The 17,777-nt window shown below is 40.4% G+C and overlaps 2 protein-coding genes and 2 non-coding genes across 8 annotated transcripts in view; 1 reads left to right on the top strand and 3 right to left on the bottom strand.

Moving 5' to 3' along the window:
- naca (nascent polypeptide associated complex subunit alpha) lies at window positions 1–9,543 on the bottom strand. 3 transcript variants are annotated; one of them, XM_048241539.1, is made up of 9 exons: window positions 9,456–9,543; window positions 8,195–8,270; window positions 3,241–4,674; window positions 2,663–2,748; window positions 1,764–1,841; window positions 1,180–1,326; window positions 818–946; window positions 414–536; window positions 1–120 (listed from the first exon to the last, which is right to left on the bottom strand). In XM_048241539.1, exons 2-9 carry the CDS (start codon window positions 8,262–8,264, stop codon window positions 106–108), a joined length of 2,082 nt encoding a protein of 693 aa, XP_048097496.1. In that variant the 5' UTR covers window positions 8,265–8,270; window positions 9,456–9,543; the 3' UTR covers window positions 1–105. The 3 variants fall into 3 exon arrangements, with proteins under 3 accessions (XP_048097496.1, XP_048097497.1, XP_048097499.1); XM_048241540.1 differs by lacking the exon at window positions 3,241–4,674 and adding an exon at window positions 5,652–6,455; XM_048241542.1 differs by lacking the exon at window positions 3,241–4,674.
- LOC125294071 lies at window positions 188–262 on the bottom strand. The gene has a single exon (XR_007193483.1). It is a non-coding gene; the product is annotated as a small nucleolar RNA SNORD59 (small nucleolar RNA).
- On the bottom strand, window positions 1,041–1,116 carry LOC125294072. The gene has a single exon (XR_007193484.1). It is a non-coding gene; the product is annotated as a small nucleolar RNA SNORD59 (small nucleolar RNA).
- Window positions 9,518–17,777, top strand: part of tfip11 (tuftelin interacting protein 11) — a 24,057-nt gene continuing 15,797 nt past the window's right edge. Inside the window, exon 1 of one of the 3 annotated variants that reach the window (XM_048241537.1) lies at window positions 9,518–9,599. Coding sequence is in view for 1 of the 3 variants with exons in the window: in XM_048241536.1 (XP_048097493.1) it covers window positions 17,545–17,576 (32 nt within the window). In the remaining 2 variants the exon portion in view is untranslated. The other 2 variants (XM_048241538.1, XM_048241536.1) reach the window with 2 other exon arrangements.

Consider the following 17,777-nt stretch of genomic DNA (forward strand, 5'->3'; position numbering starts at 1 on the left):
TTCACTTTTTGTCAAGCCACACCTTTATTTCGCTTGGGTATAAAGTGTACAAATAATAGTAGATTAAATCAGCAACATCTCATTTCAATCCCGACTGGAGTCCTCCTACATCGTCAGTTCCTGGAAAGAAAAACACAGAGGTAAGTATGAAAGCCAACAAAACAACAGGACAGAAAGGCTGGAGTGCTCTTCTCAGGACAGAAAGGCTGGCTTCAGCAGACTCAGAAGAACGAAAGTCATACTGTTAAGTCATCACCGAAGAGTGGACATCAGTTCAAACTGTATATTACTGGCAAAAATGTGGATATGATGAATTTCTTGTATTGGTGGGAAAATATTAACAATAATGTTATTATTATTATAAATAATACATTTAAAAAAAGACTGGCATGAACAACAGAGCAGGTTTTTACCATGATGGCATTGACGATGTCATTGTTATTGTTCTTCAGGGCCCGTACAGCCTTTGCCCGCGATACGTTGGCTTGTGACATCACGAGTTCAATGTCCTTCACCTCGACCCCAGTCTCATCAACCTAAAAATAAACAAACAAATAAAAATAAAGAAATTCACCAGATCATTTTGCTTTGTAGAGGTGTATTCACTGTAGAGCTGAACAAGGTTAGTGGAATCTGCAGACTTATGCATCAGCAAATTCAAAAACTGTTCAGCCTCTGCAGTCTTAATTTGCATTTTACACTCGACTATACTATACTCTATACTAGAGTAGGGTGCCATATAGGGCGGGGGGGTCCAAGCATTGTTATGTAGTGAGTAATAAGATCCTTGTGAGAAGTGGTGCCACTAGAGACCAACCTCTTCCTCTTCGCTCTCCTCCTGTACGGTGGGCGTCTGCGTGTTCTCCTGGATGTTTGAGACGGCCTCTCCCTGCACCTTGAACTTCTCTGCAGCCGCCAGCTGGGCTTGCTGGGACAGATCCTCGATCTGACGGACGAGAGGAAGGACAGACAAATGCACATCTTTTAACCTACAGATTTGGCAGTGGAGTCGTGACCAAAACGCACGAAACAGGACGATTCCCCCTCAGCACAGATGGATTTGGCTTCAGCAGACTCAGAAGAACGAAAGTCATACTGTTACATCATCACAGAGGGCAAGACATTTTAGACAACACAAGTGATCCCTTTTCAAAATTTAACTGGGATTCCTTTTCTTACCTTAGCCTCACCAAACACAATGTAGGTATCTGAAGCGGGACTTTTGTACACGTCTGGTTTGGTGATGACGAACAGGATGTTCTTAGACTTGCGGATGGTTACCCTGGTAACTCCAGTCACCTGGCGGAGACCCAGCTTGGACATAGCCTGAGAAAAATGGAGGGTAGAGATTAACGCGTGGATCACACTGAGCAGCGGCAAGTTCCCTATTGTTCTCTACAGTTCGCCAGTGGAATGGTGGCAGCTCTAGCGTAACTAGTGTTGAACAAGCCGAGCGTTAAACTTGGTTCAACTTTCAAAGCGCAACACGAGCGTATTCAATTGTCAGTTTTGGCAAACCGTTTGTGTTACTTAGGAACAAGATAGCTTCTGGTCTGAGCATTGCGTTACGCTTGCCAAGGTGATCCCCACCTAAGGGAAAATACAACATCTAACACTCGATTGATTTTCAGCTTAATGGTGATTGAATCAAAGGCATTGTGAAAGCACAGGAGACACTTCATATATGTGTGCTCAATAGCATGACTAGCCTATTAGACTTCATATATGTGTGCTCAATAGCATGACTAGCCAGTTAGACATACCTTTCTGGCCTTCTTTTCACTTCGGCTTTGTTTTGCTTTGCTGACTGGCTCCTCATCGATTTCAGCAGCAGCTGCAAGCTATGACAGGAAGGAGGTGCATCAAATTCTCTTCAAATACATAATTACAACAGATCAGATGATTGACAGTAGCAGGTATAGGCCAACTAACAGACCCAAGAGCGTGAAACTGAACCAGGAAATAAAGTTCTGATCAGGGCTTACACAGCAGGGCTTCTGATGCCTGGAGTCACCAGATAAAGTTCTGATCATGGCTTACAGCAGGGCTGTTTAAATCTTCAAAACAATTATATATTCTAAATACAATAAACAACCTGGCCCATGTCTGAATGTCTGAGTCAGAGATTTTTTAAAAGGAACATGCCAACTTTATGGAAAGCTTATTTCCTGACTACCTTATAGTTCGATAAGAGGTGTATGCTCTTCTGTTTCAGTATAGCTCTTTTAGCTATAGGCTAACTTGAGCAACTCCACTTCCAATCAATTATGCCAAGATACACCAACGGCGTCAAACTGGGTTATTGCACGCACAGATAAGAGTATGCATCCTCTTATCCAACTCCAGGATCGACAGTAAATAAGGCAATATCCAAAAAATAGGTCCTGTTCTTTTAAGCCCTGTGTGGTGGTGTATGTGGTGTGTGGTGACCTGTGCCTGCTGTAAGCCCTGTGTGGTGGTGTATGTGGTGTGTGGTGACCTGTGCCTGCTGTAAGCCCTGTGTGGTGGTGTATGTGGTGGTGTGTGTGGTGACCTGTGCCTGCTGTAAGCCCTGTGTGGTGGTGTATGTGGTGTGGTGTGTGGTGACCTGTGCCTGCTATAAGCCCTGTGTGGTGGTGTGTGGTTACCTGTGCCTGCTGTAAGCCCTGTGTGGCGTCCTTACCTGTGCCTGCTGTGTCTGTGTCTGTGCGGAATCCTGTTCCTCCAGCTCAGGCACAGACTCGTCGCTGTCGGATTCAGTACCAGACCCTACATGGCACCCAGAGAAGAGTTTTAGTCTCTGCAAACAGCAGCAGCTCTACAGCAGTCCACTGAGCACAACATAAACAGCTTACAATTCACATAACCGACTGAATACATGTAGAATTCTGCAACACTGGGGGAGGGTGAGAGCCAATGTGCAATGCAAATAATGTGTGTGGACTGTGGATGGAATACTCGTCACTACAAATTTCAGATGAAATTATGTATAATACAAAATAAACCAAAACAAATGAAAACCCCATACCACCCATAACACATCACTCCATTTTCTCTCTGAAACAGGCCAGTTTAGGGGGGAAAAAAAACCGTACAAAATTGAAAACTCTATAATCAACACAAATAAAATAGAAAACATTAGTACTGTGAAGCTGTATATTGCGCATGTAGCTGTGGAGCACTACTGAGCAGAGTGGTCAGACTGTACACACAGAAAGGGTGAGAAAGAAACAGACAGACACATAAGAGGCAAAGAAGTACCCTTGTCGTTCTTGATCACAGGCTCCGGTTTTGATGGGGCTTTAGTGGGAGCTGGGGTAGGAGTGGGCACAGGCTTTGGGGCAGCTACAGGTGTAGGAGTAGGCTTTTGAGCAGGTTCTGGAGTGGGGACAGGCTTTTGGGCAGCTACAGGTGTAGGAGTAGGCTTTTGAGCAGGTTCTGGAGCAGGTGTAGGCTTTGGGGCAGGTGCTGCTACATGTTTCTGGGCAGGTGCAGGGGCAGCCTCTGGGGGTGCTACAGTGGCAACAACAGGAGTGGCCTTGGGTGGAGCCTGCTCAACTGTTGGGGGCTGGAAGACAGGCATAGTAACTGGCTTCTCAGGGGGGATAAGTGGGGGAAGATCATCATCATCAAGGAGAGGTGCGACCACTGAGGGCTTGACCTCAGGCTTTGTCTCAGTTGGTGGAGCAACCACCACAGGCACAGGTTGAACTTTTGGAGGCTCAGGGGCAATCTTGGGAGACACCGGTGCCATTTTAGGTGGACTACAAGCCACAGCTTCAGCAAAAGACTTGGGAGCTGGAGCAGCTGGTTGAGAGGTAATTTTGAATGACACAGGAGTTGCCGTTTTGGGAGAGGATGGCAGATCAGGGAGAGGAAACGATGGTTTTTTTTTCACTTCGATTGGCTTGGCCTCAGACACTTTGGGTTTAACCTCAACTGGTTCAGCCACAACCACTACAGGTTTAACATCTACAGGCAGAGCCTCAACCACTTTGGGTTTAACTTCTACTGGCAGAGCCTCAACCACTTTGGGTTTAACTCCTACAGGCAGGGCCTCAACTGGTTTGGCCTCAATGTCTACAGGCAGAGCCTCAACTATTTTGGGTTTAACTTCTACCTGCTTAGGTTCAACTTGTTTGGCCTCAACTACTTTGGGTTTGGCCTCAACTACTTTGGGTTTGGCCTCAACTACTTTGGGTTTGGCCTCAACTGGCTCAGCCTCAGGCACTAAAGGTTTTGATTCAACTGGTTTGGCTTCAACTTCAGCTACTTTGCACTCAGCTGGAGCAGACAAAATGGGGGGCTGAGGGGCAGTGACACAAACTTCTGGTGCAGCAGCTGGGACTTCTGACCTAACAGGCTTAAAGGACTCCGTTTTCTTGGGCTTCACAGGTTTGGCCTTGACCACTTTGGGTGCAGCCATGTCTCCATGACTTGAACCTGGAGAGCCAACTGGTGGGGAAGCCAGAGGGGAAGCCAAAGGAGAAAGAGTAGGGGTACCACGAGGACCAGAAGAAGATTTGGGAGAGGTAGGTGAGGAAGAGGAAGCAGACAGTGAGGAACGTTTTCTTCTACCAGAAGGGACAGGTTTAGGGGCAGTGGACCGTGGGGAGGAGGACAACTTATGTCCAGCTTTGCCCTCTTTGGGCTTGGCAGGAGCTGCAGCAGCTGCGGCAGGAGCAGAGGGTGTGGCTGAAGAAAATAAATGAACTCAAGTTGGAAACATTGTTTTCTCTTAACTGCATGGTAGCAAATCCCAAACCATGCATGTTTAGACGGATTGGGGAGGGCCAAGGGGCGATCAAATACAAACGTGTTAGAGTGCAAACTTTGTGTTCCGTCACAAACCTGCTGGCTCAGCAGCAAAAGATGCAAAGTAGCACCCATGCCTCACAACATGTCAAATCTTGTTAAGGGGAGGGAACGCCAAAACTGTTAAAAGCACTACACATTCACCAGACTTTGGCTTAGACAAAGCCAAATCAGTGAACACACACACACACAACGAAGCTAATATTCAAGCTTAGCTTAGTTGTAAGTTAAAATGAAGCAGCAAATTTTGAATTTAGCACATCAACTTGGACCATGACAGCTAGTAAATCAAGATTGGGGAAGGAGCAACCATTTCACAAGTGCTTCTACAGGCGAATTTAAGTCAGATTTACAAACTAAAATGAGTGAAGCGGACCACTTCCTTGCATGCGACAAGTAGGACACTTTATATTACCATCTCTCAAAAGCATTTCATTAGACGTTTAACTGTAAAGTTTTGGTTATGCCCACTAACACACAAGGTTAGACACCAATTAATTAGTACAGGAACAACGCCTAATATTCCAGTCTACAACACCAGACAAGACAAAAATATATAACAAGATCATATAAGTTATGGTAGGGCCTTTATAACTGACCTGCTTCGTCATTTGAGGTTTAACCTTAAGATGCAACTGCCTGACCGACCGCATTTCTGTTCAAATCAAATTGTGCCTGTAAATGCTAGTGATTTCCAGCTGCTAAGACAAAATCTGTACCGTTTCCATGTGACGAGTGCAAATACTTGGGTGTCGTGAGAATGGTTAACGAATGTTGCAGAGGACACGCAAGAGACAAGAGAGGCAGCTGCTTTTCAAATGAAGCAGCAGTTTCAGACTTCACACAAAATCACCCACCTGACAGGTGCCGTGAAGTGAGGGAGGGGCCAGCGCAATTAGGCTCCACCTTGGCCTGGACAGCCTGAGAGAAGATGGTAACCGGTTCTGCCTTCTCCAAAGGAGTTCCATTTTGAGTTGCTATGTCGATGGTAACCGTTGGTGGCTGTTCCAATTTTGTCAAGTCTGCTTCATCAGTAGGATTTAGACTCAAAGCTTTTAAGTTCTCAGACAAAGTTTCACTATCCGCAGGTCCGGGAGCAGGTCCATCAACTTCAGCAGGTTCTTCAGCAACGGGTGCAGAATCAGGTTCAGTGGCTTCCTGGGCAGAGAGATCTTTGAGAGACTCTTGGTCTTCTGCAGTTTCCTTCAGCACTTTGGTGGCGGGTTCTTCTGTAGCCTCCATCAATTCTTCTGTGGCGGACACTTCTTCCTTAGCAACAGAATCCTCCTCGATGACTGCTTCAGAATCTTGAGCAGGCACTTCACTAGAAACACACACTTCTGTGGAGGCAGCTAGTACAGTGGCAGTTTCTTCTGTGGAGGCAGCTGGTGCCGGGGCAGTTTCTTCTGTGGCTTGTTCAAGCTTCACATCAGAAGATGGCTGTTCCTCAGCAGTCACAGAAGCTTCAGGCACTTGTTTAGCCAGAACTTCGCCATTCTCCTGACCTTGCGCAACTTCGGCTGGAGTTATGGGGCTTTCCACAGGTTGGTCTACCACCGCTGTGGCTTCCGAAGCCACAATAGAAGTTTCCACTGACACAATCTTGGTAATTTCAGGCACAGCCGCCTCAGGGGAGATGGTGGCGCTCAACACCCCCGAAGCTGAGAGGAAGGAGAGGAGGAATAGCAGGAATAGTAGGGGGAAAGGTAGTCACAGCGAGAGTATCAGCAAAAGCTGACAAATTTGCAAGAGGGGAGATTTCGTGCCACGTGATCATTAAGTGTAAAGACACATGTTCCTTAAAGATGCAGGTAGATGATGAATACGGTCATGTTTACCAAGATCAGGAACTCTGACGCCTTCTCACTTTGATCACTTTGACACAAAATGGCAACCAGCTTAGAAACCAACTGGACAACACATCTTTCAAGAATATTAACGTTGTTGTGGAAAACTGTGCTTTCTGAGTGTTATTGTGCGTTCGACAACAAAACGTTTAAGTGTGCCCTTTTCCCAGCATCTCCATGCAGTGCTTACATTCAGAATACGTGTGAGGATCTTCACACCCCTAGTAGCATACCCAGACAGTTTGAAAGAACACCTTGCGGTGTGTGAAATGGTTTAAAACTAGGGTAGTCTTACTCTAATGAAGTGGGAAATAGAGTGAAGGCGGAGTCAGGAGAACAAGTGGACTGGACGAGTGGATGTAAGCTTTAACTTTACTGGGTTTACTCTTTAACGTTACTTTTTTAAAATGTGATATTCCAACCAGCCAAAGTACAAGCAAATAATAGCAATTTTACAAGGTGCTGCTAGAACAGCTCATCTACAGGACATACCATGAGCTTCCAAATTAGTATCTATGCAAAATGTTGACCGTTTCTTCCAGCCAAAACCATCTTTATGAGGGTTTCCATGGGTTACTTGTCATCTTGATTCTTCTTCATCTTCAACGGCATCATTATATAAAGTTCCATGGCACCAGACTGAAGAATACAGGTACAGTTGTCTCTATTAAAAACATTCATAGATTGCTTGCAGTCTTGAAGTCCACTCTTCTTCAATACAATTCTTCACCGAATGGACAGAAGATTCCAGCAAGGGTAACCGCAGAAGCATTTCGTGTCAGTACCGTCTATACGCTTTTGTCTATGTATCCTTTGGAAGCTCATGTGATGCCTTGCTTACACTTGAGAAGCTTTGCATGTCCAAGGCTGGATGGAAATGGATATTTACCCAGCCTAACAAAATGTATAAAGTTTTGGCTATGTGTGTATATTTTGTGAAACATTATCAAAGGTGAATGTAGCACAAAGAATAAATGAATTGTATAGTTATTCCTATGAGAAAATAAACTAACTTCCCTTTAACGTTATACAAAATATGGTATCCCATGAGAAATAAATGAATGGAAAATCCATAGGGTGGTGACTTAAAAGAATGATTAACAAAATATGAATATGTTTTGAAAGGGTACAAGTAAAGTAAGTTTCATTCCATCACTACTCATGCAGCAATATGCATCATGTTTCATGCACAGAGAAATTCTGTACATCTAATCACCACATTTCAAGTGTAATCTCATTCAGTGCAGGCAACAAGGTGTTTTTTAAGGGGGAAAGTGGTCCTGGATCAGGAATCCTACTCAGAACAAGACCTTGCACGCTACGACAACCAACTAAAACTTTTCTTGACTGGTGTGACAGCTGAGTAGACAATCTGAGAGAAGCGGAAACAAATGTATCTGGGACAAAATGGGCCACAGCCTGCCTTAACTGGTTTGTGTTTCAGTTTAAATATCAGTAGTAACCTAACAGCACTGAATAGATTCTGAGTTCCAGGACCACATTGTTAGCCAGAGGGTTTAGTAGGAGCATGCATGGCTCAGAAAATTACGAACCAGTCTCCACTTGTGGCTGCTGCATCTCCTGCTCTGTCACTGGGACAGTTTCTGTGGCTTCACCGGGCATGTTTGCCTGTAACACACATACATTTATAAGCTCCCACAATCAATGGGTATTTATTTCTTCCAACTTATTCACTCTTGATAAGATCACATAATAACTAGATATATATTTAGAAAACGTCAGTTATATAACTAAACAAAAATGAATCTGGATTAGCCAGTGAAACAGTCATGTTCCTTTAGCATTCCCCGACACTTGCCTACTGCACATTTATACAGCAACATAATGACCACAATGATTATAAGACTAAATATCTATACACAGAATGAGAAGACGCAGTTAGAAGCACGTGTTTCACTTAATTAGATAGCGGCCAACTTAAATTCACATGTAGCCTAGCATCGCGTTACCCAACTTCATCAGAAAAAGGTAACAACCAAACGGAGAGTTAGCTCTACGTTACAGCGTTAGACTAAAAAGCTGCACACCTACAGATCCATGTTGCTAAAAACATTTATTCTAAATTCAGTTTCTTACGCCAAACTCTGGAGCTTTCTTAAGAGACCGTATTACAAGTTTTCACGTGGTAACTAAGGTTAGTGGTCGGGTCGGGTCGGCTCTGCTCACTCGTAGAGAATGGCTCTAGCCAGCGTGCTAGTCCAAAACATGAACCGGGTGACAACACACAGGTATCTTAAATGTGTAAACAAACTGCTCTACAATGTAGCTTTGGCCTACACAATCTCAACTCTACAGTGGCACCTCTGCGAACAAAGACTTGGGTTATCATAACACTGACAGCACTGCCCATACTGGATAGCATGGTTAGCGAGTTGCCTCTTTCAGCCTCTCGAGGAACTGGAATATATCTAGCTAGCTAGCTAGTCAAGATAACCAGTCAATCGACAGCACTGATTAGATCTAATACCAAGTTACTGGCTAACATATAATATTCATGTTACACACGAACATCAAGAGCAACATCAATTGAATTAACTATTCCACAAAAACATGAGCCAAACAAGTTTAGCCAACTCTGAAAAGGATAGCCAGCTAATAACTGTGTGCCTCTCCCCCATTTTGTACTGACAGTCGATCGGTTGAGTTAGGATATTTTTTCATTCAAAGCGTTGTCCAGGTTAATATTTATATCAAACGACCGACTAAACACTTATCCACAACTGAATCGAAAACTGGACAATTTTACAAGCGATTAAAATGTTAGATGCAAGTAGATTGATAACACCAACTCACTAGGTCAGGACTCGGGATCCAAGATGGCTGTGAGAGAGAGAATCTGACCTTAGACGCGCTGTGATATCACAGTTATCGATATTTCTTGTTCCGGGTCGACACTGCGGTAGGTAGGAAGCACGGAGCATCCAGCTAACAAGCTAGGTGAGTTGCCGTTTGTTTATTATTTTCCTGTGACTGCGACTGACGTAATTTTTTGTTTTCCAAGTCTGCTGGTGCTATAGAGAAACGAACTATGCGAGGCACATTGTGTCTTATTATCCGCCGCAGCTAACGTTAGCTTGTTAGAAAACCATCTGTACCAGGCGATTTAGCTAGCTAACATTGGCGTTTCATCCTTCGTAAGGTAAGAACCATAGATAACAACAGCTTGGCGCTGTCAGTACTTTGGGATAAGTTCACACCAGCGTCCAATGTTGGCGTTAATCATTCGTCTGTGGTGAAAATCAGAGTTCTGCAGAGAGTGTATTCACATTCGTTTACAGTTACGCAGTCTCTCAATATCTGGTGTATGCTAACTGTTACTCTGCAACCTCATCACCTATAAAATAATGTTAATCCAACTTTTCCCAATCTTAAACTACCAGTGGGCGCTTGAAATAGGGTACACATGAATCAGTAACTACTGGTAATTTAAAATGCAAGCATGGATACATTTGGGGATAACTGATCAGTCACTAACGTTGTGGTAGCAAACAGATGATCACTCATATTAGTCCGGCAGCCATGGGGTCAGACCTGGTTTTGTCGGTTAAAGTTTTTTTTTTTTGCAGAATCTTGTAGACTAGACTAGGGGTATCTCTTTAAAATTTAGGAGGGTGCCCAGTGATATCCCTTGTAGTCCAGTCATTTTAGGAGAAAGGGTTGAACAAATTGCAACACAAGCAAACTTAACTGATTTTGTATCCTCAATATGTCCTGAGTAAGGGAAAAAAGCCCCGAAGAATCCCAATAGGGGAAAGTTTAGAAAAAGACCTAAATATACCCTATTCATGCGCCTATACAGTATTTTTCTCACGCAAATAGGGGAAAAAAATTAACCTTCACATATCACCATGAAAATTACTGAGTTGATTACTTACATCAAGATAAACAAAAAAATGTATTATACGTTTTTTGAATTTGTTTGTTAACATGGGCAAACAGGGCATAATGTAATTATGTATAGCTATAGTGACCCAAAACTAATTGCAACATTTGACAAACAAATTGTCCAAGGCATGGAGGAAGATAATACATGTCTTAACTGGTATTATATCTCATCTAGAGGGTATATGCTTATAGAAAATATATAGTTTATGGTGTTTAATTTATTTTGCCTGGACAGTATAGGCCAAAATGTATCCACTTTACTCTAGATTCGCCTTTACAGAATAGAGGGCAATGTATTGTGCATGGCATAGAGGAAGATGGGAAATGTCTTAAATGGTGTTATATCTCCTCCGGAGGGTATATGCCTATAGAAAATATATAGTTTAGGGTGTTTAATTTGTTTCCCTTAATAGTGCAGGCCAAAATGGATCAGCTGTTCACTTGATTCGCCTATACAGAATAGAGTATCTGTTATGCATGGTATGGAGGAAGATGGGACATAAGTTGATTGATGCTATATTTCATGTACAGTGCATATACTTTTAGAATATGTATAGTTTTGACTGTTCTATGACTTTGGTAAAACCATGACCCATGCATAGGCATGCATTGTTAATTATTCATCTTAAACTATATTTATTAGTATAGCATTTTTGCCAGATGTCACAACAATAGAGTCTAACTGCAGTTATCCCATCTGCACCCTTCTGTCGAATTAGGACATGATCATGTCCATCTTCAACTTTGCCTTCACAATTTTCCTGCATTCACTAACATAAACATACTGTGCTGTCCGATTATTGTTTTAGACAAAAATTGTGCAAAGTAAAGGGGCATCATACAGGCCCCTCTGATTAGACAGACAGTATATCAGTAAGAGGTCAATTACTATAAGACTTGCAAAATGATGGACTGATACTTTAGTGTGATATACTGTATGTTTCAGTGACCTCTAAATCAGATTACGTAAACGCCAAAACCACTTTCCTAGGCTGAATAATGCCTAACTATGTGTTTGTACAGATTACACATTGTGGAACACTTACATGCAAAAAACCCACTTGGCTCTATTTAAAGATTCAACAACCATTTCCATTGATTCAAAGGGCCACAATGTAAAAATAGACACCAATTTTGCAACAAACCAGTCTGAAATAAGCTAAAGGAATTCACTCTTTGAAAATAAAAGAATGTTCCTCAACAATGCAAGATTCTAAAATGTATGTTTTATTCCATGTTATTACACGGCTCTTCAGAGTGCTGCAGAACGTTCCATTCACATGAATGGGCCTTCCCAACGTTCGGGCCTATGTTAAATATACATAAATCACCGGCAAAGCATTTAATCACCGCTGTCAATGGCAACGGGTTTTGTGCTTCTGATTAATGTCTTTCATATCACTACGCAAGGACTGGAACTTCATTCAAATGTGAAAGCAGACGGTTGATCAGCAGCTGTGTTCTAAAGAATGTTTGATTCAAGTTCAGCAGCTGTGTGTTATGAACTAGGCCTATTTGTTTCTCAGCAAATGCTACGATGAATGGTAACAAATAGGCTAGGTTATGTAGGCTAAAGTCATATCGTGGGGAGTTTATTATTTCGTTTTGGCAAGTAGCCATTATAATAAAGCGGAATAATGTATAGAAACGCCCGGTCATTACTGGGAAAATAAGTCCCTTCAGGGCGAACAAGTCCGTTAAGCCCTGTCGGGACTTATTTTCCCAGTAATGACCGGCGTTCTATACATTATCCCTTACTTAAGTTAGATGGGGTCAGATATTCTTTAGAATGTGTATTCTACAACATTCTAATTACAGTTTTGTCAGTATTTGCTGAAGAATAATGCATAAAATAACCCTCATTTTAACATATTTCCACCAACTGGATTTTCATGGTCTTTTACTATGGTGTAAAGATCACCAATTGAAATATAAAAATGTGAAAATAAATTCTGTTGCAATTAGTTTTGGGTCAGACCTTTGCCTGGACTATTAGCTCCGTTGTGATATTTATAAATTAACTATACGTAATTACATTATGCCCTGTTTGCCCATGTTAACAAACAATTTAAAAAAACTTATAATACATTTTTTGTTTGTCTTGATGTAAGTAATCAACTCAGTAATTTTCATGGTGATAATGTGAAGGTTAATTTTTTCCCCCTATTCAATGTGAAAAATACTGTATAGGTGCATGAATAGGGTATATTTGGGTCTTTTTCGAAACTTTCCCCTATTGGGATTCTTCGGGGCTTTTTTCCCCTTACTCAGGACATATTGAGGATTCAAAATCAGTTTGCTTGTGTTGCAATTTGTTCAACCTTGACCCCTATTTTGGCTTAAAATGACTGGACTATTGGGCAATTTTGTATATTAACCCTTTCTTGTTCAATGTATTGAATACAAGGTGAGACACTACAAGTGAATAGGGCATAAAAATTAACTATCAGATATCACTATGAAACTTCCCCAGTTGATTACTTGCATTAATATGGAAAAACATGTATTACAAGTTATCTGAAATGTAATGTTTGAATATGCAAATTAGGCATAATCTAATTAAATATGTGCTGATTTGCATAAAGTTTAAAAGAAAAAAATCTGAACATTAGATGAAGCCTGGTTCAAAATTATGTTTTCATTGTGTTTACATATTAGATGAAAAGTATTTTACACAGGAAATTTGTATTAAAGGTTTTCTGTAATTTAATGTTTAAATATGAAAAAGCCCAATGTGCCAAAATCATGAAAAAATATACCTCTAATTTCAAGATGAGTAGGCCTACTCATATTAAATGCAAATCAACTGAAATAAAATGCACTAAAATAGAGTGTTCTGTGTGATAGTGTGTCAGACAGTATATTCAAATTTTGACAATTTAACCCTTTACTAAGTGAATTAATGAATTTCTATATTTCAGATAATGCCAGTCCGGGAGCCATGGGGTCAGACCTGGTTTTATTTATTTATTCATTTTTTGCTTAGACTTGTTGACTTGGGGTGGCTCTTTAATATTTAGGAGGGTGCCCAGTGTGATATCCCTTGGGCAATGTCCTACATTAACCATTAAAGCCATATGTGCCGAAATCATGAAGAAAAAAAAATAGGAAAAGCAAATAATCAACTCAAATAGAATGTACTAAAATACAGTTTGCAGTGTGATAGTTATTCAGACAATACTTCATGCATTCAAATTGGGAAAATGTAACCCTTTTCTATGTCAAATAATGAATTTATAATTTCAGATATTGCCTGTAATAATTCTGAATATGTGCACTTTTTCTGTAGTATTAGTTCTGATAATTGTCCAGTTCTAGCTCATCCTACCCTAAAACATGCAGAGAACATTGTGCAAGGCACCATTAACCTGGCAACTGCATCTGTTAGAGCTACAAGGATTTTCACTCTTGCGGTTTGTTGCAAGTTTGACATTTTCTGGTAGACTGGTTGGCCTCAGTAACGAATCAATGAATCTTTCTTCAAATGGCAGTTGAATTTCCAACTGAAGTATTCCTTTGTTTCAGACTCTAAATACTTCAATACTTAAAAATGAATATGGGTCAATGACGTATAAGGCCTTTGAGAGGCCCATTTTTAAAATACTTGAAATAATAATATATTTGGCTATTTTCTAAACATTTGGATTGTAGTCTACACATGCATGTGTGTGAAAACTTCAAACAAAGATATTTTAGTGCTTTTAAACTCAAATGAATAGGGCAACAACCTTAAAAAAGTAATTTGGGGCGACCGTAATTTATCTTAAAATTAATAGATTTCCTTTACATAAGTTATATTTTAATATGTATCAGTAATTAATTGAACTGTTTAAGAAAGATATACTCATGTGTCCTTTCATTTATTGCAAATGATGTTAAATACATTTTTATCTAAAATGGCAGTGTCACCCTCATAAAGCAATTACATATTTATTTTACTCATATAATCCATAAAACTGATTTAAAATGTGTAGATATAGTATCCACTTATTCATGTTATACCAATGTATTATATTTCAACCAAAATGGACAAACATTATTTTTTTAATTTACTACAGAATTGAATATGGTTGGTTACCCCACATGACAAGTGGTCGCCCCACATGATGAAAAACAGCAAGCAATTAAGACTATTCAATGATTTTGATAGTTAAAACACATTTAAAGGAACCGTATGTAAGAAAAATGTCAATTAATCATAAAATGGCCCTGATATGTCACTAGACATTAAGAAATCATGTTCATTTCAAATACTTATATCACTGACAACAGTAGTCCAGCCAGGATATTGTCATTTAAAAAGTGAAGTTGCAGCCCTCAACTGTTGTTGATGTTGTGTTTTGTCATGTCATGTTGTGTTTTGAACTGATGCGCCACCCTCCATCTATCTACTAATCACGAAGTCAGTAGTGTTTCGCCATCCGTGTGTGCAACCTCGAGTCAGTGGGAGGGGGAGGGGATACACCGCTCTTCAGTATTTTGAAAGTGATTGCAGTACCAGTTTTGGCCACAATCTTACATATGGTTCCTTTAATGAAATTTTATGAAGAATCAGCATATCCATTTCATTTGACACATTTCATAACATTAACAGTTTCCTCACTATTAGTCAGGATTAGGGGTGGGCGATATGGACAAAAAATAATATCGATATTTTTTGTGATTTTGACGATAACGATAATTAGTCTATCCTTTAAAAAAAATTGTAGAAGTCTGAATTACTTTACAGCTCATTATTTATGAATAGCATCAATACAATAATAACCAATAACCTATCCTGTGACTTTTTAACCAAATCAACCAATGCATTGTCACTCCATGACACATGTCCAATTTTGCCCACTTGTGTGGCAATGGCATGGTCTAGCCAGCTACATTAAAGAAGATGACTAGGCCTAACAGTTTCCCAACAGAAAGTCTGAAGCTGAAGTTCCTTTCAAAAACCTTTACTTAGGATTCACTGTAAAACTAAGCAGACCAACAGAGTACATCTAAGTTATTTCCGTCAATGTTTTGTTTTAAGAGAAATCATGTAGGCTAGCATTCCAAGTTACAGAATAGAAACTAATGCATTAGCTTATGGCTAATGTATATGAGAAATCCCATAGAGATGCTAACGGTTAGCATAATCGATACACGTAGATATTTAGAGCGAACTTCAGTCCATTTACAAAAGGGTTACATGAGAAGAGTTCTTTTTTTACAACTGACTATTAAAATACTCAAAGGCAAATGTTTTCTCTCCATATAATACCATGTCGGAAAAAATGTGACTGTCTCATTAATGCTACGTGAACAGAAGTAGCTGCACAAAATCCCAAGTAGGTTACGTCTGGATCTCGCTACACAAAATAAACATTAGGCCTGCGTGTGACAACGTGGACCCACTAGCGATCATGTGACACTTGCTCTGCTGCAACGGGGCTTCTCTTGCATACACCTCCTGGATTTAGTGAATGTATGGGGTTTCAATGCATGATTTTGAGTGTTTCTTTCCCCATAAGTAATTTAAATACTCGATAATGGAAATTTGCACATCGTTAAAACAACAATCACGATATTATCGCAGACGATATATATCGCCCACCCCTAGTCAGGATATTAGGCAAGATAGTCAGCTCTTGCTACAGGATCTGCATTGATCCGCTGCCTGTAGTGAGCAGTCTTTTCTTTGCTTGTTAGTGGGGCCATCTAGAAAAAAAGTATATTTAAACATTCACAGAGTTAGAAAAGGAATTAGAAAAAGCCGCCCCACATGATATCAAAATGAGACGTATACACTGCAGCAGTTTTAAAGAGGATTTGTTTGTAAAAATGAGAGTGACTACTCACCTGCTAGTTGCTACTGTGGGACCCTCACCATGAGGCTGGCTGATGCAACATCCTCTTTGAGATGATTGTCAAAATAAAAGTCCCTTAATTGTATTTTCTTGATGGTCGCCCCAGATGATATTTCAGACAATGAACATCTTCGGACAAGATTTGTTTGTTTATTATGATTGAAATGTGTGTACAAATGTTTCATAACTTTGTCAATCAATGGAAAACAAGTTTAAAATTATGCCAAATAGGGTAAGGATTATATTTAAATTATTTTAGTTTGATTTAAAACCAGTTGTCCAAACAGAAGTCAAGGCCGGACGGTCGCCCCACATGTTTTCACACTTCAGATGGCAGAAAATGACCAATAGCCAATTATTTTTAAAGAAATAAGAGTGGGCATATGTATAAGGGAGATGGTAGACATACATGTTATAATTTTATTCATTTTAATGTTTATTAATTGGTAAAAAGTTCAGTCGGACAGAAAAAGCAAGCGTCACGTCTTTGACCCATATTCTCTTTTTGAATGACGAGTTTAGGCTCTGAGCATAGACTACTACTGCAATAAAGAATAAAAATAAATGTATATTTTATTAGAACAGCAGAACAGACACCCTGTAGAAATCAGCTAAAAAGAGGCCAGTTTAGGCCAACAGTAGTCATTTACATAGCTGTGCAGTAAGTAAACCCAAAGTCCTTTTAGGCAAGTCCTTCCACTCAGCAGCCATATTGTAGCGCTTTTTGGGCACTTAACAGGCATCTATTTCGGTGTGCGCAAGACTTCACAACACCAACCTTGCTCCAGCAGTGAGATCACAACACATGATTGGCACGATGTATTCACAACACACCACATGATTGGCACAATGTATTCACATGTTGACTTTTTTGCTGCGGAAGGGGTGGGATATGTGTAGACAACTGTCATATTGGCGTTACAAACTAACCCCGTGCATTTCTATGGAGGATTTTTTGAGTGATGTGACTATGCCCAAGGGATATCACCGGGCACCCTCTCTAATCTTATTGAGTTACCCCTTGACAACAAGAAACAGCAAAAAAACAGGTTCACCTAAATTATGGCATTGGGCTGCCGGACTATATGGTATATTTTTGATGACGTGATTGACAGTAATATTTAAGACCTGTGGCTTTCTAAAGAAAATGACAATCTATGCATCATGGAAAAGTGCATGAACGAACCAGGTGTGGTTGAGGAAGAAAACATATTGTTGTTTAATGTAACTGTTGCAGCGACTGTTATTGATGGCCTGTTTAAGCTATTCTTGTAATTTAACTTGTAGTGAATTGAAATGTCATATCTTGTGTTGGCAAGATTAGTTTTAATAGTCTGATTATGTACTGCTTTCATTTCTGGTATTTAATTATGTGCCTGGTCATATCCAT

This window comes from Alosa alosa, chromosome 4 (genome assembly GCF_017589495.1).
Source record: "Alosa alosa isolate M-15738 ecotype Scorff River chromosome 4, AALO_Geno_1.1, whole genome shotgun sequence".
In the NCBI taxonomy this organism is placed as follows: domain Eukaryota; kingdom Metazoa; phylum Chordata; class Actinopteri; order Clupeiformes; family Clupeidae; genus Alosa; species Alosa alosa.

What these genes read in the sequence shown, in the direction of transcription:
- naca (XM_048241539.1), bottom strand. Translation starts at nt 8,264, where the DNA reads ATGCCCGGTGAAGCCACAGAAACTGTCCCAGTGACAGAGCAGGAGATG. An exon ending in TGTGATCAAGAACGACAAGG is followed by an intron (nt 2,749 to 3,240) that starts GTACTTCTTTGC and finishes GGTGCCATGTAG; the next exon opens with GGTCTGGTACTGAATCCGAC. An exon ending in TTGTGTTTGGTGAGGCTAAG is followed by an intron (nt 947 to 1,179) that starts GTAAGAAAAGGA and finishes CTCGTCCGTCAG; the next exon opens with ATCGAGGATCTGTCCCAGCA.